Raw genomic sequence first — 26,770 nt, forward strand, 5'->3', positions numbered from 1 at the left:
GTTCTTCAAGGGAGATTTGCAAAAAAAATCTATGTCCCTGTAATTCTGGCTGCATTGAAACCACCCTCCATGTGTTTTTCTAATGTCCACTCTATGCTGTCATCCTTTGGCAGGTTATCAACCCACTCTTTTCTAAACAACATGGACTTGATGGTGAGATGAAGATCATTTTCCTACTAGGAAACAAAAACTCTTAAGTTATTGACTTGGTTGCCAAGTTTGTACAGCTGGCTATGAGGTCTTGTAACTGTAGAACAATTAATGCTTTATGTTGCATTTTTCTCCCCTGTCATCTGTTTTTGCATGCCAATAAAGGTTTTCTGATTTTGAATAAAATAGCTTTAAGAGCAACAACAATGTATAGACACAGAGAGAAAGTCTGATTATGTACCGGGCAGATAATCCAGGGTGGTGGCAGCAGGGCAGTCCCGATTGCACATAATGCTGCCGCCATCCCAGCCCTGGCCCGGCACAGCGCCCCAGAAGGCCTGTGATAATGGGATGCTGCAGGCACCAGTGGAAGCTAGGTCAGGCCGGCGCCATGCATAATCTGTAGGGATACCACGTGCCCCTGTCAGCTCCATGGACTCATGGAGCTGGCCAGGGCATCCCCCCACCCCCACCTTGGGGTCACAATTCAAAGCAAAATGAGTATTACTGAGATGGAAAATGCACATTACTTTCAAACCATGCAACATTACAGGTAACAGATCATTTTGGCCTTAGAGAGAGAGATGATCCTGTGCTGGAAGTCCCATTGAGTTACCTACAATGCTTTGAATACACACCGTAATCATAGAAGGAGTGTAGCAGCTCATGTGCCATGAAGAATCCCATTGCGCCAAAGTTCACAGCACTGAAAAACAAATAACACAAGGACTTAATGGTAGCATTCATGGTCAGTCAAATCTTGCTGAGCACGCAGTCCCAACTTTAGGTTCCAACTCGAAATCAAAATGGAAATAGCATTCAATGTAAACGGCAGGGATTGAATCGACCTGGGATTGGAATAAAAACTCCGTGCAGATTCAGCCCTGGTTTATTGCCCTAGGGAATGCTGATTTCATATTTTAGCTAAAGCGAGAGCAAGTGGGTGCTGTTTTTTAAGCGTTGAAAGCATGCTTCTTGCTGACAATGTGCATGGCCTTTTTTTTTTCCTGTTAGCCTCTCTAGCCCAACAGTTTGGATGGAGTTTTGTAAATTTATTTTTGGTAGTATAGCATAGGGAAGAGGTAATAAACGTGCTGGCAGCCTTGCTTACCTGGGAAATTCAGGATGGAAGAAAGGGGGGCGGAACATTCCCGCAGGGAAGACAACAGCATGGCGTCTCAGTGAATAATACGAATGTGCCGACCATGGAACCACTTCCCAACTGGAATGGAATTAAAAAAAAAAAGAAAAAAGATAATCACAAAGAAGAAAAAGAAGAGCTGGTTTTCCATACCTCACTTTTTCCCACCTGAAGAAATCTCAAACCAGCTTACAATCACCTCCCTTTCCTCTCCCCATAACAGACATTCTGTAAGGTAGGTGGGGCTGAACGAGATCTGAGAGAACTGAGACTGCCCCAAGGTTACTGAGCTGGCTGTATGTGGAAGAGTGGGGAATCAAACCCACTTCTCCAGATTAGAGGCCGCCGCTCTTAACTCTTTATTGCTCTCAGTAACCATGGCTGATGCAAACAGCGCTTCATCCATGGTTCTAAAAAAATCCTAATTTTATTTTATATATATGAGAAATGCATTGGTTTTATTGAGTTTTTAGACTGGGTAAGCCCTCCTAAGATGGTACACCCGAGAGGGGTAGTATATAAATTGCTAAATAAATAAACAAACCACTACACACTGGCTCTCAGTACACCACACTGGAAAGAATTCTCTGGCCAATAGTTTTATCTCATCCTATCCCCCCCCCCCGCTTTCCACTTACTCTGTGGGTGTGACTTCAGTGGCATTACTAAATGCTTGTCCACAGGATTCGCATGTGTGATTGAGCCACGGTCGCAGAACTAACACCACAAACAGAATTTGCCTCAGGTTGCCACTGTCTGTAAACCTTCCCAAACCATCTCCTGATCATCAAGTTATCAGGTGATCGACTTAAGGCTGCCAAACTCCAGCATGAGAATTCTGAGGGCGGAGTCTCAGGAGGGTGGAGTCTCAGGAGGGTGGAGGGTGGAGTCTCAGGAGGGTGGAGCTTGGGGTGAGGAGAGAACTCAACAGGGGAGTAACACCATAGAGTCTGCCCTCCAGTGCTGCCATTTACTTCAAGGGAATTGATCCCTGTTATTGGGAAATTAGTGCACGCATCAATATTATTGTTATTGTTGTTGTTGTTGTTGTTGTTGTTGTTATTATTAGATTTATTTCCCGCCTCTCCCGACAGGCTCGAGGCGGGTCACAACAACTAGCCCCATTAAAATTCCCATTAAAACATCAATCTACTAACATGACGGCTAAAAATGCCATCCCTCCCCCAATTATCAAAGAGGTGAAGAGGAAAGGATAGGGGAGTAGCATAATTAAATTATTAATTAAATCTCTATACTGCCCTCCCAAAACCAGCTTAGGGCAGTATACATCATCAAAAAAAGTTATCAAGTAGTTAAACTAAAACAACATAAAAACAATTTAAAATATTAGCAGCATCTACAACCAGCAGCAACATCAGTTGTTGTCAAACAAGAGACACTGGTCCAGTTTACTTTCCATCTGCGTTTCCCATTGCATTCAAGTCCCAAATTATTTGCTTTCACAAAGCCTTAGAAAGCTGCCATTCTTCCATTTTGGTGTGCAAAGATTGCACAAGCTGCTGTTATTGCACAGTTTGATATCATTTTCCATCCTCTTTCTCCCCCTCCCTCCAGGGTTTAATGGCCTGTGTAATGCCACTCTGCACAGAGAAATTGGAAGATGGACCTCAGCTAGAACTTAAGTTGGAGGGATGTCCTTTATGCTGGAGGAAGGCTTCAGGAGACAGACCACTGAAGCCAACCGATGTCTGTATAAATTGATCAGAATCACAGTACAAAAAAGAGCCTTGATGGATTTGCACATCGGTGCTTCAGTACCCCATGAGAGGAAGGGAAAGATGCAAACTGAGAAAGGCAACAAATTCCACCTGCACCGGCAGTGAAGTTAATCAGTCATTCTGTCAAGTTAAACCCAAAGGCAAGTGGTGCAGACAGCAGGGCAGGCAGAATGAGCCGTGAAGATTAATGCAATGGGACAAATCTCGCTTATCTCTGGCTTGCATTGGCAGTGCTGGGGAAATAAACAGGTTCCTCACATGCAGAGTTGCATTATATACAGTTTATTGGAACCAGAGGTTTGCAAGAAGCATTAACGGGCCATTGGCTTTTCAGCTGCAAAGAATCCTTCAGGTTCTATTCCTGACTGGCAGACAGCAGCCCAGCAGCCCAGCAGAAGAAAGGGGGGGGGGGCAAGAGATAGCTTCAGCAAGCTCTGAACAGTAGAAAGCATGAATGAGGGTTTCTCCTATAGGCTGTTCAAGCCCTGTTTTAGAGTATGTGAATCATAGGATCCTAGAGTTGGAAGGGGTCATCTAGTCAAACCCCCTGCTCAATGCAGGATAAGCCTAAAGCACCGATGATGCTTGAGTCCAATGGCACCTTTAAGCCCAACAAAGATTTATTAAAGATTTTCACAACTAGGAAAGTGTCTGCCACTAATTACTAACTTTACATTTTTATTGCCCCAATGTTTTTGTGAACGACAATTGAACCCAAAGGACTGCCTTTTTGAACATATTTGGAAGTATGGTGCTGTTTAGTAATTTGCTATTAATTTACTTTCTCCTTATATCTGCACTCTTATGGTCCCTGTTCCATTGTCAGAGGAAGTGTGCATGCGCATGAAGGCTCACACCTTGAATAAGTCTTTCTTGGTCTTAAAGGCGCCATTAGACCCAAATTTTGTTGTGCTACTTCAGACCAACAGGGCTACCCTCTTGAATCCATCCATGATATGTATCTGTCCAGCTCCTGCTTGAAGATTGCCAGTGAGGGGGGAGCTCACCACCTTCTTAGGCAGTCAATTGCACTGCTGAACAAACAGTTGATGCAATGCCCCCTCTCCAGCAGTGTGGAATGTGTTCTGCCATCCAACTTGGTCTCCTTCGCGCTCTAAGCTCAACATACTTATCCTGCAGGTGGGGACGGACAAGTCTCTGCGAGAACCTCTTCCTCAGGAACGTCAGGCAAACGACCACATTGCGGAAAAAGTTGTCTTCCAGGATTTCCACCTGAAGAAAGAAACAAAAAGAGAGCTTTGAGAATACAGTGAAGGAAAAGCCAATTGATTGAAACATCCAACAGGACGTCTTGGCTTGGGCAAGAAATGTATTTCACCTTTGGCTGCCCACTAAGGCCCCTTGCTCAGTTCTTACAAACAGAAAGTAAATGCCTATTCTGACCCATGACCTTTCTATAACATTTGACAGTAGGAGATCATATGCAAAGCTTGCAGTCACATCCTGGATTCAAATTTTATTGGAGTGCCATAGGATGGAGCTACAAGGGAGGGGGCAGGCATTCTTCCCTTTGGAAGGATTGTTCCTCAGTGGACCACTGAAGAATATAGTCATGTGGCAACTGTTTAATCAACTCACTTCTTGGTACTCATAATCCATTTCCTCTGTTGGGTGGATGTTCTCCGGGTAGCCAATCTCCACCCGGACCGCATACACCTAAAAAAGTAGAAGAGCAACAAGTAACTTAGATGATTGATAAATGGGGATGAGCACAAACCTAAAAATTCTCGTTCAATTCGGGATTCAGTGAACCCCGAACCAAGTTGGAATTTTTTCAAATTGAACAGGCCAGTTTGGACCCCGAGCTGTGGCCAGGAGAAGGGGTGGGGGAATCACACATCTGTTTCACTTCTTCCTGCTTCAAAACCTGTCCCCTCTTAGACTGCTATGGCTGCAAACCCAAATCTCCCAGGGGTGATACCACAGCACGAACCCCAGAGGAGGGCAAGATCATTTTGCCAACCAAAGAATCACCAGGAGTTGTCATGGATTTCCAAACAACTGAACTCAGTTGGAGAGAATAGCTGCATTGGAGGTGGACCATCTGACATTAAACCCCAATGAGGTCCCTCCCATCCCAAGGTTCATCCTCAAACTCTCCAAGAAATCCCCACCCCCAACATTACACATGTTTCATACTTTCTCCTTGGCCTCTTGGCGAGACCGGCTGTCCATCCATTCCACTTGATCCAGTCGGTTGTGGATGGCATCTCGGATCTCAGAGAACATCAGCTCAGCCTGGAAAGGAGAGAAAAGACACAGAGATCCCCCACATTCATTAAACAGCCCTTCCGGCCGAGACTCAAGGCGGAAGCTTTAAGGAGATGTCCAGTCGCTTTCTGGGAAATGCTGTGACTTCCAGTGAGGATAAAAGAGGAGAGCTCTGTGGGGTTTGGGGGGCTTCGGCCTACCGCACAAATCAGTATATTTAAAACAGGTCCATTCTACCTCCCGCAAAAGCAGACAGGGGTTGTCTTTTCCATGAGGATGATTGAGTCAGTTTCATCCCTAATTCAATGGGATGGATCCAGATTAAATTTACTGCTCATCTCAGACACTGTGGTCAGGGGAACAGAATGTCTCCTTTCCTCACACATTTCAGTCCACTAATCTCAGAAGACGAAAAAGAGGAGGAGGAGCTTTCTGTCTTTCTTTTTGATCCTGCTTTTCACTATCCAAAGGAGTCCCAAAGCGACTTACAAACACCTTTCCCTTCCCCTCCCTGCAACAGACACCCTCTGAGGTAGGTGGATCTGAGAGAGCTCTGAGAGAACTCCCCTGCAAGAGCAGTTCTAACAGGACTGTGATTAGCCCAAGGTCATCCAGCTGGCTGCATGTGGAGGAGGAGTGGGGGATCAAACCCAGTTCTCCAGATTGAAGTCTGCCGCTCTTAACCACGGCACCAAGATAGATCTCGACGTAGCTTGTGAATGACAGAGGACTCTCAGGAACAGCATGAAACACAGAGAGGGGCAGGCGCTGCAGTACGAAGAGATTCATTAGATTCAGGATGGATCAAAATAGTGATTTATACTAGATGTAATGACCGTGGGAATAGACAGCTTTAATAGGGGATTGCATAAATTCATAGAGGATAGGTCTACTAGACATGGTGACTAAAGGGAACCTCCACATTCAGAGGCAGTAAATCTCTGATTATCAGTGCTGGGTGCTAACATGAAAGGAGAGGCCTTGGTCTCTATGTCCTTTTGTTGGACCAGCAGTGGAACTGATGGGCCACTGGTTGCTGGGTTAGATGAGCCAGTGGTCCGATCCCACAGAGCTCTTCTTATGTTCTTAAGAGGGAATGGGTGGGAAATTATCCCACACATTCCACTAGTGGAAAATTCAGTCTGGATCCAACCAAGTATCCTCATGGAAATGAACTGGTGTTGGGCCAGTATATTTTAGTTATTAAAGAGCCAGCCTGGTGTAGTGGTTAAGAGCAGTGGCCTCTAATCTGGAGAACTGGGTTTGAGTCTCCACTCCTCCTCCACATGCAGCCTGCTGGGTGACTTTGAGCCAGTAACCATTCTCTCAGTGCTTTCTCAGCCTCACCTACCACACAAGGTGCCTGCTGGGTGGAGAGGAAGGGAAGGTGTTTGTGAGCTGCTTTGAGACTCCTTTGGGTAGTAAAAAGCCTCTTCTTAAAGTACTTTTACCTCATAACTCAAATTGGCTAAAAGGTAAAGGTAAAGGTATCCCCTGTACAAGCACAGGGTCATGTCTGACCCTTGGGGTGACGCCCTCCAATGTTTTCATGGCAGACTCAATATGGGGTGGTTTGCCAGTGCCTTCCCCAGTCATTACTGTTTACCCCACCCCCAGCAAGCTGGGTACTCATTTTACTGACCTCGGAAGGATGGAAGGCTGAGTCAACCTTGAGCCGGCTGCTGGGATTGAACTCACAGCCTCATGGGCAGAGCTTCAGCCTGCATGTCTGCTGCCTTACCACTCTGCGCCACAAGAGGCTCTCAAATTGGCTAACAAAATTCAAAAATACAATTTAAATAATCAATCCTGAGCTATTCCTGGATCGAGTGATTGGCCTGGCTGATTCAGGGTCACAACTGACAGGCCCTAAGCAGAGCCCCCTGATTGGATAATTACACCAATCAATAGCAGGTTGGATCCTGTGAGCTAGCCAATGGTAATTACACATTCCTTAGGATTTTAGGAAATAGCTTATATTGGAAATAAACAGGAACTTCCTAAAAAGCAGTTTAAGCTTGCGAGGTGGAAAGCTTGGCAAAAAACACAAACTTATGTCCAAATTTCCGAGGTCAGCAATGGAGAAAAGCATGGCCTTGCAATACGCCACACCTAACAGGATATTAGTTGAGGAAGACAAAAGCAGGCTGAGAGGGAAATGAATATGTGTCTGGCGTCATTGAATACCTACGAGATCCTTGGCCTTCTGGGGGAAAATCTCTCGCACAATCATCTCGCCAAGGATGGGCCCAAAAAATGTACTGGTCTCGCTGAGGCATTTCCGCCAACGCTCCCTTCTAACCTGGGAAGGAAGAAAGGGGAATATGAAGTCACTCTTGGCTCAGGGAAGTTCTTCTGAAGAAATACCAGTTAAATGAATTTATTACCTGGCGCTCTCCCACTAACCTGGCATTCTGAAGGGTGTTCAAATATCACCTCACCCCATCAACATTATATTATAACTTTCATAAAAATTGCACTCTGTAAAGTTGGCGATCAAAGAAAGGAACTCAGCAGCTAAAAAAATCTGCAAAGATCATTTGAAAATCTGGAGATTTAACAAACAGGTCTTCCCACTTTAACCCAAAGAAAAAGAGTTGGTTTTTATACCCCACTTTTCACTAACCAATGTAAGCGCATCCAAGCAGTTTGCAATGTCTACCCTTCATCTCCCCACTATAGGCCTCTTAGGAGGTAAGTGGGGCTGAGAGAACTCTGAGGGAACTGTGACTCACCCAAAGTCACCCAGAAGGCTCCATGTGTCTCAGAGAAGCTTCAAACAGCCTTCCTCCTTCTCTCCCCACAATAGACACCCTGTGAGGTTGGTGAGGCTGGGGATGTTCTGAGAGAACTGTAACTGGCCCAAAGTCACCCAGCAGGCTGCTTGTGGTGCAGGGAATCAAGCCTAGTTCTCCAGATTAGAGGCCACCACTCTTAACCACTACACCAAGATGGCTGGGACAGAAAGGTATTAGACCCCATCAGAAAGACCCTAGATAGAAAGTGCCCCTTTCTGCTCCAAAATTAGGTCATTCCAGCACTTGGGGATATAGCACAAACTGTTCCCCCATATCTACCAGATCTCTCAGTGTAGCAAGAAACCTTCCAACCCCTGCTGCCTTTTCCTGTTACCACTCTGCTGGGCAGCAGGAAGATATTCCCTGGAGAAATGGAGAGGTGATCAGTGTCTCTAGTATAATGGTTTCACTTCACTGGGGAGACTCATCATCTCATAAGGAGGAAGAGGAAGAGGAGGAGGAGGAGGAGGAGGAGGAGGAAGAGGAAGAGGAAGAGGAAGAGGAAGAGGAAGAGGAAGAGGAAGAGGAAGAGGAAGAGGAAGAGGAAGAGGAAGAGGAAGAGGAAGAAGAAGAAGAAGAAGAAGAAGAAGAAGAAGAAGAAGAAGAAGAAGGTTTTTATGCCCCACTTTTAATTGCCTGGAATCTCAAAGCAACTTAGAATTGCCTTCTCTTCCTCTCTCCACAACAGAAACTCTGTGAGGTAGGTGAGGCTGAGAGAGCTTCTGACAGGACTGCTCAGTCAGGGCTGTGACTAGCCCAAGATCACCCAGCTGACTTCATGGAGAGGAGCAGGGAATCAAACCTGGCTTGCCAGATTAGAAACCGCTACTCTTAATCACTACACCACATTGGCTCTCCCTACCTCTCCCTTCCTCCCCTATCTCCTGCTGAGCGTCTGGCAACCTTACTTGCCAATGTAAACTAAGCTAAGGCCAGTTCCCACCTTACAAGGCCCAGGTCCAATGAATCAAGTCCAAGTTTGTAAGTAGGGTTGTTGATCTCCAGGCCGTAGTTCCCTTGGAATCATGACTGATCTCCCAACAATGATCAATTTCCCTGGAGAGCTGACTACTGCATCATATAAACCCCTCCTCTCCCTAGCCCCTCCGCCCTCCCAGGCCGTACCCCCAAGTCTCCAGGAATTCCCATCCCAGAGTTGAGAACCTAACATGCAAGATAAGAGGGGTCACCTCCTTCCCTACAGCATGCATGAAAAAGGGAAAAGGAAGTGAGGGAACTCAAGAAAAGCAGGCTCACCATCTCTGGTTTGGTCGTCCTGCCCTTTAGTTTATCTGCCAGTTCCTGTCGAGCTTCTTGGAACTGCCTGTCCAAGGCAGGGGACATGTTCCCGACCAGGCAGAGAATCATGTAGATCTGTAGGATATCCCTGCCGGAAAGATTTATTTACCGCGGAAGTGTTTTTGATTTGTAATAACAAAGAAAAAAGGAGAAGAGACAGTTATTTGTTTTTACAGGATGTTATGGGGAGCAAGTTCCAAGTTGCCCTAAGGGGACTGAATCCAACCACAAACCACAAAAAAACAAAATCGCCATTCCAGAGAGGTAAGAAAGTCGAGAGGCTCTGCTTTTAAGTTCTGCCTTCTCACTTAGTGAGACTCTTCTGCTTTCGTGGTGAAGGAAGGGAGGTTCTAGAAAGGAGCCCAGCACTCACATTATAAAATCTTACTGAAGACCTCAATAAAGGTAAAGGTATCCCCTGTGCAAGCACCGGGTCATGTCTGACCCTTGGCATGACACCCTCTAGCGCAGGGGTAGTCAAACTGCGGCCCTCCAGATGTCCATGGACTACAATTCCCATGAGCCCCTGCCAGCATTCGCTGGCAGGGGCTCATGAGAAAAGTAGTCCATGGACATCTGGAGGGCCGCAGTTTGACTACCCCTGCTCTAGCGTTTTCATGGCAGACTCAATACAGGGTAGTTTGCCAGTGCCTTCCCCAGTCATTACCGTTTACCCCCCAGCAAGCTGGGTACTCATTTTACCGACCTCGGAAGGATGGAAGGCTGAGTCAACCTTGAGCCAGCTGCTGGGATTGAACTCCCAACCTCATAGACAGAGGTTCAGACTGCATGTCTGCTGCCTTACCACTCTGCGCCACAAGAGGCTCTTGAAGACCTCAGTACTCTTTCCAAATAGTCCTGTATACATTTTAAGCAAGTCTCAACTGTCTGTAGTATATAATAATGGAAGTGCAGACATGCTGAAGGGAAAATAAATTTTTCCGTTGTCAGAATGTACATGGATATTGGGAAGGTGGGTGCGGAGGAAGAAGCCACGCCAGAAAAGGTAGCATTGGCTATCGCCTCTGCAGCAGCAGTCAAAAAGAAGACATGACCCATTCATGCCATGAGCAGATTGTCTGTGAGGTTCTAAAAAGGAGTGTGATGTCACTTCTGACAAATACCTGGAGCTACCACCCGAACATGACACTCTAGAATTCAGTTTTGCCATAGAGTTTTGTTTGAATCCTATAGTTGAATTGTTGAATTTGTCACTGTGATATCAAAGCAGCCAATGTGCTGAGAACGGAATGGTTTAACCTCTGTCTTCCTCTAGGATGCCAATGCAGTTAAGCGTACCTAGTCCCGGGGCAAGAGGCCCTAAAATACCCACCCACCCCCAACACCCACCTCCTCTTCTGCCACTCTCCAATCAGATGCGACATGCCTTTCAAGTACTGCATATCATGCACAGCAATCGGCTGAGAGGCGTTCAGTTGCACTGGATGAAAAGCAGCCTGGAGACACGCCAGCCAGTCAATAGCGGGGACCTCCTCCTAAAGTGAAAAACAAACAGAATGAAATTGCAAAAGGCGTTCACAAAACACCTCTTAGGAAGCAGCAGGAAGGGGCACCCTTGTCCTCATCACACGTCATCTGTGGTGGTGGAGGGGGCTGCTTCTGAGAAAGAGCTGAAAAGAGACTCCCAGTCCTATAAGTGACCAAGAAATGGACAAAACCATACACACATAGACATCAAGACGAAGAGCCTAGTCCTTAGCATGGTTTGGTCTGAAAGTAAACCTCATGTTTAAAGAGATTTATGCCCTTGTAAGTCTGTGTTGGCTTGCAGTTGAGGAGATGCACGTCTAAACAGGAATTAAGTTGTCAGAGGTTAGAAATGCCATAGAATTGCCATTAAGTTCATCTTCCCAATGCGGAATTCAGAGTGATACATTCACATGTTCTGCACACAGGAAAATCTTTCACTCCATCGCCCTTTGTCCAAGGAGTATACACAGTTCTATTGTATTGTCCTGCTTCTCTCCCAAGGAGGAGGAGAAGGGAAATAAAAGTTCATTTTGTGAACTGCGAATCTAACCATTCAATTCAGTTCCTTTATTTACGGTCCTTTGACCTGCAACTTCCAAGAAATACTTAAAATTACACTATCAGCGTTTGAACATAGTGCTAAACAATGCCAACTCAATACATATAGGGATTAAATCAATGAGGCATAGAATCATAAGTAATAATATATGTCGGTAACGCTACTCCCCTATCCTTTCCTCTTCACCTCTTAATAATTGGGGGATGGGATTTTTAGCCGCCATGTTAGTAGATTGAGATTTTAATGGGAATTTTAATGGGATTAGTTGTTGTGACCCGCCTCGAGCCTATCGGGAGAGGCGGGAAATAATAATAATAATAATAATAATAATAATAATAATAATAATAATAATAATAATAATAATAATAATAATAATAATAATAATAATAATAATAATAATTTTTAAAAGGCTCCAATAAGAAATATGATGCTTCTGCTGATATATAATAAATGTTACAAATTGCACTGATATTAAAAGGGCTTTGCATTTGCAAATCACTGTATAGAAAAACTTTGTAACCATATGCCTGTCATCCAAAAGTGTTTGAAAAATTTTTCAAGAAAGTTAAAATACATAAGGAGGGGCATAATTAAGATGCTCTTGAGGCACTGTCTCTGTTTGGTGGGTGTCATTGAGGTAATTGTCTGTATTTTATTATTTTGCTCGCTAGAAGAGAAGAAATGGTTCATGTGAACATCAGGCACAAGCAAGGGGCTCTAATCCTGTGATCATTTGGACTCCTCTTTGGGGTACTTTTTCCATGCCTGTGATTTTTGTTGTTTAGATGGATATTCAAAACACTGTTTTTCAAGCTGATTTAATTTTAAAAAATGACCTGAGAGATGTTTAAAATGGAAAAAGCTCGCTAGCAAAATCTTGCAAACATGTTCTATCACACACTGGAATTAGAATCCACTGCAGGATGGGGGTGGGGGTCCTAACAGAAGATCTTTTGACAGAAGATGACAGAAGATCTTTTTCCCCCCTTTTTATATCTTGCTTTTCAACATTCAAGGGAATCTCAAAGTGATTTACAGTCACCTAGCCTTCCTCTCTCCACAACAGACACCCTGTGATGTATTCTCCAGAATACAATTTACTTCTCCCTCCACAAGTAGAGCTCTGGAGAGACATACCTGTAGCTTTCCAATGGTGGTGCGGTAGAATAGCATTCTTTTCTCCTGTCTTTCCTTCAGTGGGGTCACGGCCTTCTGGAGGTTGGACATGAATGACAGGGCCAGGGAGATGTAGCTGGGGGTCACGTCCATGTGACCTCCCATCAAGTCTGCCAGCTTCAGCAGGTAGGAGAAATACATGCGGACCACCTGCCAGACAAAACACAACAGTCGGGAATCCTTAAATACACATCCCACTGGAAGCTGTTCCCAGAGATCATTTGCTCAGACCAAGTCATTGAGGCAGGAGTGCCGTCTGATTGAGTAGAGTTCTTCTCGCTTGAGCCAAGACAGAGGACAAAATAATGTCAATATTGAAAGCCAGCATGGTGTAATGGCTAAGAGTGGCAGACTCTAATCTGGAGAACTGGGGTCCATTCCGCACAGCACTAATGTTGCCGAAGTGTTACCATTGTGTAACGCTAATTATTTTTCATTATTCACTATGTCGTACACGATCTGCAACACTCCTGCAACACTCCCACAAAAATCGCTTTGTTGTAGCGATTTTCGGGGAATCCACAAAAGTGGAATGGTGATTGTAGGCTGCAAAAGTGGATTCCACCTAAAAAAAACGCTAGACTCAACTTGCAACACATCAGTACAGAGGTAGCAAGTATGTCCCTCCCTAAGCTCTCGCACCCAAGCTTTCGGCATCGCGATCGCCATTTTTTGCCCTTAAACTGGCCAAAGTAATGAATAAGCGATGCTTCTTTGGCTGAAATCCCTCCACAAGCAATTGTCTGTAAAGTTTCTGAGCACAATACAGCCCCCTGTTCGACACTGCCCGTAATTTCAGCCAGAAATAGCACTGGAGGGGGGGGATTTTTTTTTTTGCTTTCAGAGTGTGTAAACGAGTAAGTGCCAGCTCCTAAGCCAGTGAAAAAGGTCTTTCTGATACATCGAATAAACGAATATGCGTTGCTACTGGTGTTTTTGTGTTTTTAAAAAACAGTTTTTAAAGGGAAACATGAACACAACAGTTAATTGGCTGTTCTCTTTAATTGATGGCCAGGCGAGAGAGGAAGCACGGAAAAATATTGCCTCCTTTGTTGCGATATCGGCGCGACCGGAAACTTGTGCGTTACAAGAGCAGCGCTAGTGGGAGAGCTTTTTTTTCGATTGAACCGGCTGTGTGTGTTACCAAGACCTGCCGCTTTTGCTACCAGTGCTTTTCAATAGCGCTCAGACTTAGCGAAATTGCCCGTTGTGCGGAATTGCCCTGGGTTTGATTCTCCATTGCTCCTCCACATGAAGCCAGCTGGGTGGCCTTGGACCAGTCACAGTTCACTCACAGCTCTCTCAACCTCACTTACCTCAGAGTGTTGATTGTGGGGAGAGGGAAAGGGGTTTGCTAGCTGCTTGGGTACTCCTTTGGGTAGTGAAAAGTGGGGTATAAAAAAACAGCTCTTATTCAGGTCTTCTTCTTATAGAGTTTCCAGGTCCCCCTGGTCCCCAGCAGGGGATAAGGAGGGGAGGTTGTCAGATCCAGATTTGGAAACTCCTGGTGACTTGAAGACAGATCCTAAGGAGGACAGGGAACAGAGTGGGGCATGATGTCATGTGTCCACCCTCCAAAGCATCCATTTCTAGGGGATCTGGTCTCTTCAGTCTGGAGATGAGCTGTAATTCCAGGGGATCCCCATGTCCCATGTGGAGGCTGGCATCCCTAGTTCCTTACCAATTACTGGAGGAGGGGCAATGAAGATGGCCCTTTACAGATGAGAGCTGTTGTGTAGTTGTTAGAATGCTGAACTAGGATCTAGAAGACCTAGGTACAAATCCACACTCTGATATGGTTTGCCAATTCTGGATTGGGAAATACCTGGAGACTTTGGGGCCTAAGCCCAGAGTGGGTGGCATTTGGGGCAGGGAGCATAATGCCATGGAGTCCCCCTTCCAAAGCAGCCATTTTCTCCAGGGGCATTGATATCTGTCACCTGGAGATGAAATGTACAACCAGGGAATCCCCGGGTCTTACTTAGCAGAGAAGTATGCTGAATGACCTTGAACTGGTCAGTCTCTCAAACTAACCTACCTCCAAGTGTCATGGTGAGGAAATAAATAGAAGAGGGGGTGAAATATGTCATTCCACATTGGAAAGAAAAGCAGGATGTAGTGGTCGAGAGTGGTGAGCCGGGTTTGATTTCCCACTCCTCCACATGCTGCCAGCTGGGTGACCTTGGGCAGTCCTGTCAATGTCCTTTCAGCCTCACCTGCCTCATAATGCACCTGTTGTAGGGCGAGGAAGGAATGGTGATTGTAGGCCACTTTGATGAGTGGGGGAATCAAGAAGAAGAACAGTAGGTGTTTATGCCCTGCTTTTCACTGCCCACAGGAGTCTCAAAGTGGCTTACAATTGCCTTCCCTTCTTCACCTCACGACAGACACAGTGTGAGGCAGGTGAGGTTGAAAGAGATCTGACAGAGCTGCTTGGTCAGAACAGCCAATGGTCACCCAGCTGGTTGCCTGGGGAGGAGCAGGGAATCAAACCAACTCTGTAGAGAGCCAGTTTGGTGTAGTGGTTAGGAGTGCGGACTTCTAATCTGGCATGCCGGGTTCGATTCTGCGCTCCCCCACATGCAGCCAGCTGGGTGACCTTGGGCTCGCCACGGCACTGATAAAACTGTTCTAACCGAGCAGTGATATCAGGGCTCTCTCAGCCTCACCCACCCCACAGGGTGTCTGTTGTGGAGAGAGGAAGGGGAAGGCGACTGTAAGCCGCTTTGAGACTCCTTCGGGTAGGGAAAAGCGGCATATAAGAACCAACTCTTCTTCTTCTTCTAGATTAGAAGCCACCATTCTTAAGTTCTACACCACACTCTCTCTCCAGGTTAGAGGCTTTCGGCTGCCTTGGCTGCGTTTCTTCAACTGGGAGACAAATTGTTATGAAAAGGTCTCATGAGTTTGAATAACAGCTTGAAGCAAATCCTTCCTGTATTGGGGGGGGGGGTAGAGGTGTGTCTGAGAAGAAACAGCAGTTTGGCAATTCTGGCATGAATGGAGGACAAGCTGCGACTTGGCAAAAAGAGAAGTCCCTATTTTTTAGAGGGATGTCAACAAAGTTAGTGATACAGAGCCTCTAGGGCCTTCTATGGTCCAAAATAAACCCAAATCGGGTGTCAGCCCAGCCCATGGCCATTCAGGGGCAGCTCACAACAACAGAACTCACTGAAGAGGCCTTCAGTCATCCAGCCCCCTCAGATCTTTCACAATCCAACGTGGGCTTGTATATATTTTATCCCTAGCTAATATCAACAGATCCGCTTTGTTAAACCCCACACCTTGTCTCTTTCTGTTGGTACCTGTTGTGAGAAAAAAAAGTGCCTATCCTTATCCATGGTTCCTCTATATATTTGTGAAATAGTCTGAGGGGTGGAAAATGTCTGACTGTCCAAGTTGGAATAAGGCTTTGCTGGCTGCACCCTGATTAGCCCTGCCCCTGCAGCTCCCGCCCTCCATCCATGGACTGTAGCCTCTTTGTTCTCAGTACATGGAGCCAGCAGCAGGTAAGGGGAGAGAGCCCTGGGCAAAGGGTCGTGGTGGAGGGCCTGCTAATGAAGGGCCTCCCAGCCTGCTAAGCAGGGCCTGCTGAGGAGCTCTGTCCCGGACCTGCTAATGAGCTGGCCAGCCCCCGCCCACCCCACTTGATCCGGCTGCAAGCTGTGGTCCAAAGCTACCTTAAGCTGCCTGGCCGGGGGCCAGGGGAGGAAACCCTTTCAATGCCCGTTCTTATGAACAGGCTTTGAAGCTAATCATACATAAAAAGACCTCTGTGGGCAGCAAAAGCCATTCGATTTCATTAATTAAAAGGTGGATCAGTTTAACAGTTCATCTATGGTTTGACAGCTCACCTCAGAATAACTCGGAGTTTTCTTGAAGTGGCTTTCGGGTGGCAGCTCAAATTCAGGATTGTCAATCTGGGAAAGGAAGATCAAGACAGATTTAACTGCATCAACTGTGTCAAAAGAGGGATGTATCAGTAAAGGAAGAAGCAGCTAAAAGGGGGGAAGTGGGATGGTGCCCTGGGTTTAGCAGAAAGAAGAAAATATCATGGATATTAAGTTCAGTGGTAATCCTTCCCATTGGGGGAAATTGAGCCTGAAGAGAGATGAAGGTTTCCATGAGTTTATTATTAGGAATTTTAGAGTCTTTTAAAACCCGCTTGGTGTCTTGGTTAAGAGCAGCGGCTTCTAATCTGGAGAACTGGGTTTGATTCCCTGCTCCTCCACATGCAGTCGGTTCAGTGCCCTTGGGCTTGTCCCACTCCTGTTAGAGCTGTTCTCACAGAGCAGTTCTGTCAGAGCTCTCTCAGCCTCACCTACCTCACAGGGGAGAGGAAGGGAGAGGAAGGGAAGGCGATTGGAAGTCACTTAGAGACTCCTTGAGGTAGTGAAGAGCAGGATATAAAATCCAACTCTTCTTCTTCTTCTTCAACAATGGTATTGATAATTATTTGAGGTCAATCATCCTTGGTGGAAATCCGCTGTCAGGTTGCAGCCAATAGGTGGCAACCCTTTTCGGTTTTCAAAGCAGGAGCAGAGGAGCAGAAGCGGTTTGCCATTGCCTGCCCCTGCCTAGTGACCTTCAAATTCCTTGGGGTCTCCCATCCAAGCACTAACAGGGTCCAGCCTGGCTTAACTTCATGAGATCTGTTCCACGGAAGTCTAGAAATGCTTCCCCACCGGCTCTTGGCTTCTGTCCTGGCTTCCACATTTCCTTCAGGCAGATGACCTCACTTGGGATGTGTTTCCTGACAGAGAGAATGTTTACATGTACCCCTATCGCTTGTGTGGGATTAGGGGATTGTTTGGCCATTCCCATTTGATAAGAAGCTCTAAAGCACTTCTCTAAAACACGCCAGTGATGCCGAGCTCTTGACCCTTTTCTTTGAGGGGGGGGGGTGGAGGAGGAGAAAGTGAGTTAACCCTTTCCTAGCCATTCCCCCATGTTCTTCAAGATGGCTGCTGAAGATCCTGTTTGCCATGAGGAGGATAAAAGACTGGTTTTACCACCACCAACCCCATCACATAGGGGTCCCAGATCCATTGGACCTGCCAGCAGGGGATGGGGGGGGGGGGGATATCACCTGGAAGTGATATTGGCATGTCAAAGATTTTGGAGGGTGATGCTCTGTCTTTTGGGTAAAACTCTATGGCAGACGTTGCTTCTCACCATAGAGTTTTGCCCCAAAATCAGCTCCCCCCCACGACCAGGACAGCTGATGTCATTTTCGGGTGAGATCAGCATATTATGTTACAATGTGATGGGGAGCTGGGGGGCGGTGTGTCTAGAAAGTGCGAGACCCTCACCCAGGCTCATGGATCTGGGAACCCTACCACCACATCTGCTACAGCTAACCGCAGCTTCAGAGCAGGCAAATTTGAAGGCAGAAGCACTGGGGTGGGGGGTAAAATTTCCCAGTAGCATGACACCATTTCCGTCCAGTGTGCACACCACAGATGCTATGATGCACCGCAAAAAAAAAAAAAAAGGATCACTGGATTGCACATCATCTGTTAAAAGTATTGTTTGGCTCTGAAAGAACTTCTACTGGTATAGTTGTTATGAGTGGTGGTTTCTAATCCAGCAAACTGTGTTTGATTTCCCCCACTCCTCCTCCACATGCAGTACAGGTGACTTTGGGCCAGTCACAGTCCAATTAGAGCTGAGCAGTTCTCTCAGAGCTCTCTCGGCCCCACCTACCTCACAGGGTGTCTGTTGTGGGGAGTGGAAGGGAAGGTGATTGCAGGCTGATTGGGGGACTCCTTATGGCAGTGAAAAGCAGGGTATAAAAACAGACTCTTCTTCTTCGATTTTTACTGCTGAGTAAAGAAAATATGACTTTTGGAATGATTTGTTGTTTTCAGAGTTACTATACTGTGATGTGGCAGGTGCTTCCCCAAAATGGAATGAAGCACAAAGGCAAAGAACAGGTGAACCTTTGGGTAAGCTTGAAGGCAGGAATGGGTTTCCTGGTGGGAGTTAGAAGGGGAGAGGGGATTGCTGAGCTTCAAACCAGCTGTGTGGCTACCACAATAGAAGAAGAAGAAGAAGAAGAAGAAGAAGAAGAAGAAGAAGAAGAAGAAGAAGAAGAAGAAGAAGAAGAAGAAGAAGAAGAAGAAGAAGAAGAAGAAGAAGAAGAAGAAGAAGGAGATTCTTTTCTCTACCAGAAGTCTCAGAGCAGCTTACAATCACCTTCCCTTCTTCTCTCCACAGCAGATGCCCTGTGTGGTAGGTGTGGCTGAGAGAGCTCTGGCAACTCAGTCAGAACAGCGTTATCAGGGCTGCGATGTCCCCAAAGTCACCCAGCTGGCTGCATATGGGGAGTGGGGAATCAAACCCAGCTTGCCAGATTAGAAGGCACTACACCACACTGGCCCTTGAGCTTTTCAACTTGGTTCAGCAGCTGCAGCCTTCCACACTCTGCCAACCATTGCGTGCCTCTGGGTGGCTTTACCTGGATAATGTTGGTGCTCGGATCAGTTGAGCTCGGTCCCACGTAGGCCTTGAAGAAGGGGAATGTGTTGTATCTTTTCATGAGTCTCTGAAGAGTCAGGTTGAAGTCTGTCTCTTTCCAGGAGCCTGTGATGCTCCATCCACCCACCTGAAAGAACCAAACAAGAATCTGGACAATCGAGATCTGCTGCAAAATGGTTGCTGAAAATGCCCCCATTGAGCAAGGAAGTGCCCACTAGAGTCTTGACTCAGCTAAGGAATCCTGATTCTCCTGCTATTGCCCCAAGTGAGCAAAGAAGATTCACCCACAATTGCTTCTATGTGCAGAATATCTTTTAAGTTAGGGACTGTATTACAAGAGAGAGCGAGGGAAGGAAAGCTGGCGATTTATTAGAAGATGAGTTGGTTTTTTATACCCCACTTTTCACTGCCTGAAGGAGTCCCAAAGTGGCTTTAAAGCACCTTTCCCTTCCCTGGCAATTTCAAAGGGCATATACCCTGAGGTATAGAAGAAGAAGAAGAAGAGTTCGTTCTTATATGCCGCTTTTCCCTACCCGAAGGTGGCTCAAAGTGGCTTACAGTCGCCTTCTCATTCCTCTCCCCACAACAGACAACCTGTGGGGTGGGTGAGGCTGAGAGAGCACTGATATCACTGCCCGGTCAGAACAGTTTTATCAGTGCCATGGCGAGCCCAAGGTCACCCAGCTGGCTGCATGTTGGGGAGCGCAGAATCGAACCTGGCATGCCAGATTAGAAGTCCGCACTCCTAACCACTACACGAAACTGGCTCATATACTATAGAGCAGGCTTTCTCAACCATTATTATTTATATTATTTATAATCAGTTTTATATACTGCTACTCCCAACATAGTTGGCTCATGCTGGTTTGCAGTCAATAAAAAGCGTAAAACAGCAATAACACTAAACACATCATAAAACATACAATAAAAACCCAACAATACCATAGTTGCAAAAATTCCAAAAATTCAGAAGAATCAAGATGATGAAAATAATCAATTTGTGAAACCCTGGGGTTTCTTGATGGCCTTGTAAGGGTTTCCCAAATGCGTTAAGAGTTAATTAACTTTAATATATTTCTAAAATCTGTTAAACATGTATTGGATGACATGACCATATATGGTCAGGTCGACCCTCCACCAACCCTCTCAAAATGGCCAGTGATGGGCCTGGAGGGGATGGGGAGGGGCCCTAGGTAGGCATGTACATAGCTATGTTTCCCAACCATATTCGGTACAATCTAAATAAATCTAAATATAAATCTAAATAAATAAATCACGCTACGTTCAGGGTTTCTTGAAGTTTCAGGAGTTCCTCAATGGTAAAAAAGTTGAGAAAGGCTGTGTTAGAGAGTAGGAGAAACAGTAACAACTGTAGCAACACTGAAGGGACTGAAGAAGAAGAGCTGGGAAGGAGGTACTTAGTTAAAAAACCCTACAGAGAGACTTAATGGAGGTTAAACTAACATGGGAGGGGAGAATCTGTCTCCTTCGCTGGGCAGGAAATGGAGGGGAGGGCAGGAGCAGAATCTATCACACCTTCCCCCACCCCATACATTCTTTGCTCTAGTTGCTCGCTGGTTGCTGACCAGTGGCTCGTGCATTTAATGGTGGTAAATCCACTTTTTGCGATTCCTGATATTGCAAGTTAAAAATGGTGAAATCGCAAGCCGGCTGCTGGCCAGCCTCTGGATGTAGACAACGTCACGAGAAGGGGCCGAAGTATGCCACCTACATTTGAAGGCTGTACAGCTACATTTTTCATGTGCGGAAATGACCTTAACCTTTCAGGACATTCCGTTGGTGACGTAAAAGTAACAATTCTTTTACAAATGAATTTCAAAGGGAGGTTAGAAAGCGAGACTGTTGAATTTGCAGCTGATAATGAAGCTCGGGACAATGAATCCTCGAGGACTGAACTGAGATCCAGGTTTCCTGTTTCATTACCAACGCCTGCTATTGTCATTTGGCATCTGAAATCACTCTACTCTCCAAGATAGAAGGACCAGTGAACTGACATTCTAGCTGTATCTGAAGAAATGGGCAGTGACTCATGAAAGTTCATGCCCTGACACAAATTCTGATAGTTGTTAAGGTTGTTAAGCAAGGATTCATGCTCCTTTCCACTAATAAAGCTATACTGTTAGGTTTCTTTCTCCCCCCCCCCCTTCATCTGTTGGAATTGGGGAGGCGGATCTCTCCAAGTAAAAGGAAGTAAATAAATTGTTGAATTCAAACTGGTCAAAATCCACTCCATTAAAAAAAAGCAAAGGGCAAGGTTTGAAACCCTTGCTCTAAAGCAGGGGTAGTCAACCTGTGGTCCTCCAGATGTTCATGGACTACAATTCCCATGAGCCCCTGCCAGGGGTGCTGCACGCTGGCAGGGGCTCATGGGAATTGTAGTCCATGAACATCTGGAGGAACACAGGTTGACTACCCCTGCTCTAAAGGACAGTGTGGTTTGTTTAGAGGGAAGGATTTGGGGGCTGTACCCTTGCCTTCTGAAATCTGAAGCCTCGGTTAAACTCAAGAAATTAAACTGGAGTGTTTAGCAGACACTGAACGTAAAACCTCTCTTCTCACAGATAAAATGTCCTTGTGAAAGGCTTAAGCATCTTACTTGCTGGAAATATATGAACTGAAGTGTGTGGAATTACTAAGTTATCTCAGAGATATTATTGACTCACCTAAGATATTTTACCCCTGACCATTTCCCCTCTACACTGAATAAAATATTTTGTTTATTTTTGGAACTTTCAAAAGCCTCTCATATGCCACTTTCAGAAGTATAAGATAAGGAGATGATTTTGTCCCCTCAAATCACAGGGCTGAGTCAGCATCAAAATATAACAACATAACAGCGTGGGACAGTCATAAACCTTCAAATAAGATGAGGATAAAGCAGCTGCTGGCCAGAAAGGAAGAAAGAAGAAAAAACAGAGGCAGAATCCTGTGTCTGAAAATGGTTTACAATCTCCTTCCCTTCCTCTCCCCATAACTGACACCCTGTGAGGGAGGTGAGGCTGAGAGAGGCTGACAGGACTGCTCTGTGAGATCAGAACTATCAGGGCTGTGACTAGCCCAAGGTCACTCAGCACGCTGCACGTGGAGAAGCAGGAAATCAAGCCTGACACACCAGATTCAAAGCTGCCACTCTTAACCACTACACCATGCTGGGGTTTTTTAGACTCACTAAGGTCAGAGGTGGCAATCATATAGAATCATAGAATCATAGAGTTGGAAGTGGCCATACAGGCCATCTAGTCCAACCCCCTGCTCAACGCAGGATCAGCCCTAAGCATCCCAAAGCATCCAAGAAAAGTGTGTATCCAACCTTTGCTTGAAGACCGCCAGTGAGGGGCTCACCACCTGCTTAGGCAGCCTATTCCACCTCCTTAGGCAGCCTATATCAGAGTTATGTGGCATGGAATGGGACATGAAAAGCAAGCAAACAAAAGGAATAAAGCTCCAACCTGAGAAAAAAATGTCAGGAAGAAGAAGAGTTGGTTTTTATACCCCTCTTTTCACTGCCCAAAGGAGTCTCAAAGCTGCTGTCAATCACCTTCCCTTCCTCTCCCCAAGAGCCCAAGCATGTGGAGCAGCTGGGATCAAACCTGGCTTGCCAGATGAGAAGTCACTACTCTTAACCACTACACCACACTGGAAGTGAAGGGTAGGAAGATATTTGACACGTGTGAAAGTTAGGAACATTTGTATTCGCAGAAGAGAAAATGCAAATGAGTAATACATTTCCAATAAAGTGCTTCACCGAATAATATAAATGGCAGTGTCCAATTCCTGTCCCCTGAGGATCTAAGTCCTGACAAGGGAAGAGACAACAAAATGTGCCGGAGGGTGAAGTAAGTGGAGAAATTAGATATGATTAGATATGTATACCACCCCCCTGAAACTAGCTCAGGTCACTGAACAACACATGATGATGCCTTATACTGGATCAAACCTTTTAGTCCATCAAGGTCAGAAGGGTCTACTCAGAAAAGTAGCAGCTCTCCAGGATCCCAGGCAGAGATCTCCTCCATCATCTACAACCTGATCCCTTTAGCTGGGGACACTGGGAACTGAACCGGGATTTCTGTGTATGAAGCCGAAGCTCAGCCAATGAACCTCATCTCCTCCCCTGACAAGAAACGCAGGGCAGGGCACCTATCAACAAGGAAGGTGGATGCAGCCTAGCAAAGCATCACCAGCAATGGGCTGAGATTCACTGCTATAAATGGTGTGACTGAAACCAACAACGAACAAAGTTTTAGTCCAGTGGTATGAGGTTTCATGTGCATGTGCACTTCATCAGAGGCTAGGCATGCACACAAAAGCTTATGCCTTGAATAAAACCTGGTTGGTCTTAAAGGAGGCATGGGACTCAAACTTTGTTCGGCTGCTTCAGGCCAAATCATGACCCACCTGAAAATTAACACAGTTATGCCACTGTGGGTTCTCCCTCCCCCTGCTGCTGATATGAGATTATTTCTGAAGAAGGTGGTTCTAGATACAATGGAGTCTGCCTGTGCTTGCACAGGGTCTGCACATGCATTTTGGGAGTAGTGATCACCTCATTGATGAGCTCCTTCAAGGGCTGAGCACCGCGAGCTTCAATCCGTCCTGTCTCCATGCATGAGTGGTAAAACCGTCTGGCTTTCTCCTTCGCTGAACTGTTGTTCCCAACTGGTTGCTCCTCTGTCATACAAAAAGAAAAACGGCTGCAGGTTAAGAAGCTTTCTGCATAATCAAAATGATCTGGGAGAGGTAAAAGACAAGATCCACATTATTGCAGTCAATTGGCATTGGAAGACGAATCATCATTAGATTTTGGCAGGGGTGGTTGAACTATGGCTATCCAGGTGGCATTGGACTACAATTCCCATGAGCATCTGCTGGCAGCAGCTCATGGAAATTGAATCCATGGACATCTGGAGAACCGCAGTTTGGCTACCCCTGGATTGTGGCCTTGATATAATTCTAGGAATGGTTTCTTACAATCCATAGCCCCTGCATGCTGTTTCCACATAAGATATGGTGGACTGAAACCTCTGAGGATTGTAAGCATAGGTCTTGGGAAGTAAGGATGCTTAAGTGACAGGAAGCCCTAAGAGAGCCAGTTTGGTGTAGTGGTTAGGAGTGCGGACTTCTAATCTGGCATGCCAGGTTCGATTCTGCACTCCCCCACATGCAGCCAGCTGGGTGACCCTGGGCTCGCCCCGGCACTGATAAAACTGTTCTGAGCTGTAATATCAGAGCTCTCTCAGCCTCACCCACCCCACAGGGTGTCTGTTGTGGGGAGAGGAATGGGAAGGCGACTGTAAGCAGCGTTGAGCCTCCTTCGGGTAGGGGAAAGCGGCATATAAGAACCAACTCTTCTTCTTCTTCTAAGGAAAAGTAGACATGACAACATCTTTGTGACTAGACTAGACATAACAACATCTTCATGGCTACCATGAGGACACCACTTCTGTTTTACAAGCATCTTAAACAAGTTGGAAGTCTCAATATGCAGAGGAGCAGAACATCAGGTTGCCTAAAGCAGGGGTAGTCAACCTGTGGTCCTCCAGATGTCCATGGACTACAATTTCCATGAGCCCCTGCCAGTGTTTGCTGGCAGGGGCTCATGGTAATTGTAGTCCATGGACATCTGGAGGACCACAGGTTGACTACCCTTGGCCTAAAGAACAAAATAGTTCTTATTCAGGAGAGAAACAGCTATGAACAAAAAGAGAGACCTATAGTCTCTCTCTCTCTCTCTCTCTCTCTCTCTCTCTCTCTCTCTCTCTCACTCTCTCTCCCCCCCCCCATAGGTATTTCTCTTCTGAATTGTTATCTGCAGTCATTCTTCTGTTGTTCAACCACTGTTCTGGAGACAAGCAGGGAGGAAGTGTCCTCAAAAAGCAGGAAATCTCCTGTTGAGTCAATCAGGACACTGGAGGAAATAACCATTTCAAAATCACCAGGAAGTTCCTATCCCATCTGTGCTAATTAGACATTTCCTCTGATGCTCCCTGTAGAATACTCTTTATGTGCTCAGTTATGCACACTGCAGAGTTGGTATGTTCCAACAAAATTCTGCAAAGGCTGCGTAGCTGTCCCCCCCCCCCCCCCAAGATTAATCGAGTGCTGAAATGGCTGCAAGCTCTGCTCTCATTCAGCACTTGAAAAGACATAAGGAGAAGAAGAGCACAGCACTTCTGCTCCACTCAGGACTGGACCCTTGCAACATTTCCAAATGACTTTAACCTAGTGGCAGAGTGACCCCATGGTGGCTATGAGAGAGCGGTCCTGTCTTGTTTCGCCCAAGGAGGCGGACAAAAGCATGCAGAAAAGGTGACAGACTGGGAAAGAGGAGACTGAAGAAGGAGAATGAAGCCTGAGGAGAGGAGCAGAGAAGGTTGGCAATTGATGGAAGATTGGGGGCAGGGAGGTGACCTGAGGAAACAATTCATTGGATCAGGAGGGGCCCCAGCTATGATGAGAAAAAGAGACAGAAATGCTAGGAAAACTGGTGAAGGCACTGGGCTGCTAAAGATCACGGCAGTAAAAAGGCTGGAGCAAAGCAAAGACATGAGAAGTGGAGCCAAAGGAAGGAAGAGCCAAGGACAAAGCAGCGGTGGAGAAGGACAGATTTGATTGGCCTGACTGACAGGACAGCCTTGCGCTCTTGGCAGCAGGCAGGCAAGGCAAGAAGCAAGGTGGATCTGAGTTTGCTGCTAGGTCCAGCACCTAGTCCTTCCATAGGGGGGGAAATTAGGATCTTTGCCCCCAAAGAGATCAGACCGGCATCAACCAGAACCAGGGCGCTCTCTGTCCTGGCTCTCGCCGGGTGGAACACTCTGCCAAACAAGATCAGAGCCCTGCAGGACCTCGGACAGTTCCTCGGGTCGCTAAGGCAGAGCTGTTCTGCCAGGTCTAGGGCTGAGGCCTAATAATTCACATCTGATCTCATGATCCTCTCCACCAGCACCAAACAATACTTTACATCAGGGGTAGTCAACCTGTGGTCCTCCAGATGTCCATGGACTACAATTCCCATGAGCCCCTGCCAGCAAATGCTCACAAGCCCCTGCCAGCAAATGCTGGCAGGGGCTCATGGGAATTGTAGTCCATGGACATCTGGAGGACCACAGGTTGACTACCACTGCTTTACATCATGCCCCCTGCCAGCAAATGCTGGCAGGGGCTCATGGGAATTGTAGTCCATGGACATCTGGAGGACCACAGGTTGACTACCACTGCTTTACATCATGCCCCCCCCCAATCCTATGACAGGAGTTTTTATGGATAATAATTGGACATTTCAATTCAAATTAGATTTTTTATAGCAACCCAAGTGAATATAAGCAGTGGGTGAATGGGCTGGACGTTCCATATTGATGAGAACTAACTAGCCAGGTTCTGCAGTTGCTGCTCCTGGTTCTTGGAACATCATCCATCTATGTGGCAGAAGCCAAAATTGGCAGCTCCATAATACAAGGGACCCCGAATTTAAATTTAATATTGGCGAGGAGGCGGGGAAACAATGAAGAGATTCTGTGATAGGCATCACAGAAACTTGGTGGACTGATTCTCATGACTGGAATGTAATGGTGGATGGATATGAACTGTTCAGAAAAAACAGAATAGATCGAAGAGGTGGAGGAGTGGCACTGTATGTGAAGAAAGGGCTTACCTGTCAGGAAATTCTAGTGAAGGAGAGCATATC

The 26,770-nt window shown here is 46.2% G+C and overlaps 1 protein-coding gene across 13 annotated transcripts in view; it reads right to left on the bottom strand.

Moving 5' to 3' along the window:
- The window catches only part of KEL (Kell metallo-endopeptidase (Kell blood group)), an 89,849-nt gene that overhangs the window by 9,954 nt on the left and 53,125 nt on the right, over nt 1-26,770 (bottom strand). For 11 of the 13 annotated variants that reach the window (XM_077345726.1, XM_077345728.1, XM_077345727.1 and 8 more), the window contains 12 exons: nt 23,633-23,757; nt 19,046-19,192; nt 16,440-16,505; nt 12,547-12,735; nt 10,710-10,855; nt 9,318-9,447; nt 7,454-7,564; nt 5,191-5,289; nt 4,630-4,707; nt 4,160-4,263; nt 1,262-1,372; nt 789-856 (listed from right to left, as the gene is read on the bottom strand). In XM_077345726.1, the coding sequence (XP_077201841.1) occupies nt 789-856; nt 1,262-1,372; nt 4,160-4,263; nt 4,630-4,707; nt 5,191-5,289; nt 7,454-7,564; nt 9,318-9,447; nt 10,710-10,855; nt 12,547-12,735; nt 16,440-16,505; nt 19,046-19,192; nt 23,633-23,757 (1,374 nt within the window). The remainder of the gene's footprint in view (nt 1-788; nt 857-1,261; nt 1,373-4,159; nt 4,264-4,629; nt 4,708-5,190; nt 5,290-7,453; nt 7,565-9,317; nt 9,448-10,709; nt 10,856-12,546; nt 12,736-16,439; nt 16,506-19,045; nt 19,193-23,632; nt 23,758-26,770) is intronic. The other 2 variants (XM_077345734.1, XM_077345735.1) reach the window with 2 other exon arrangements.

This window comes from Paroedura picta, chromosome 7, assembly GCF_049243985.1.
Source record: "Paroedura picta isolate Pp20150507F chromosome 7, Ppicta_v3.0, whole genome shotgun sequence".
In the NCBI taxonomy this organism is placed as follows: Eukaryota; Metazoa; Chordata; class Lepidosauria; order Squamata; family Gekkonidae; genus Paroedura; species Paroedura picta.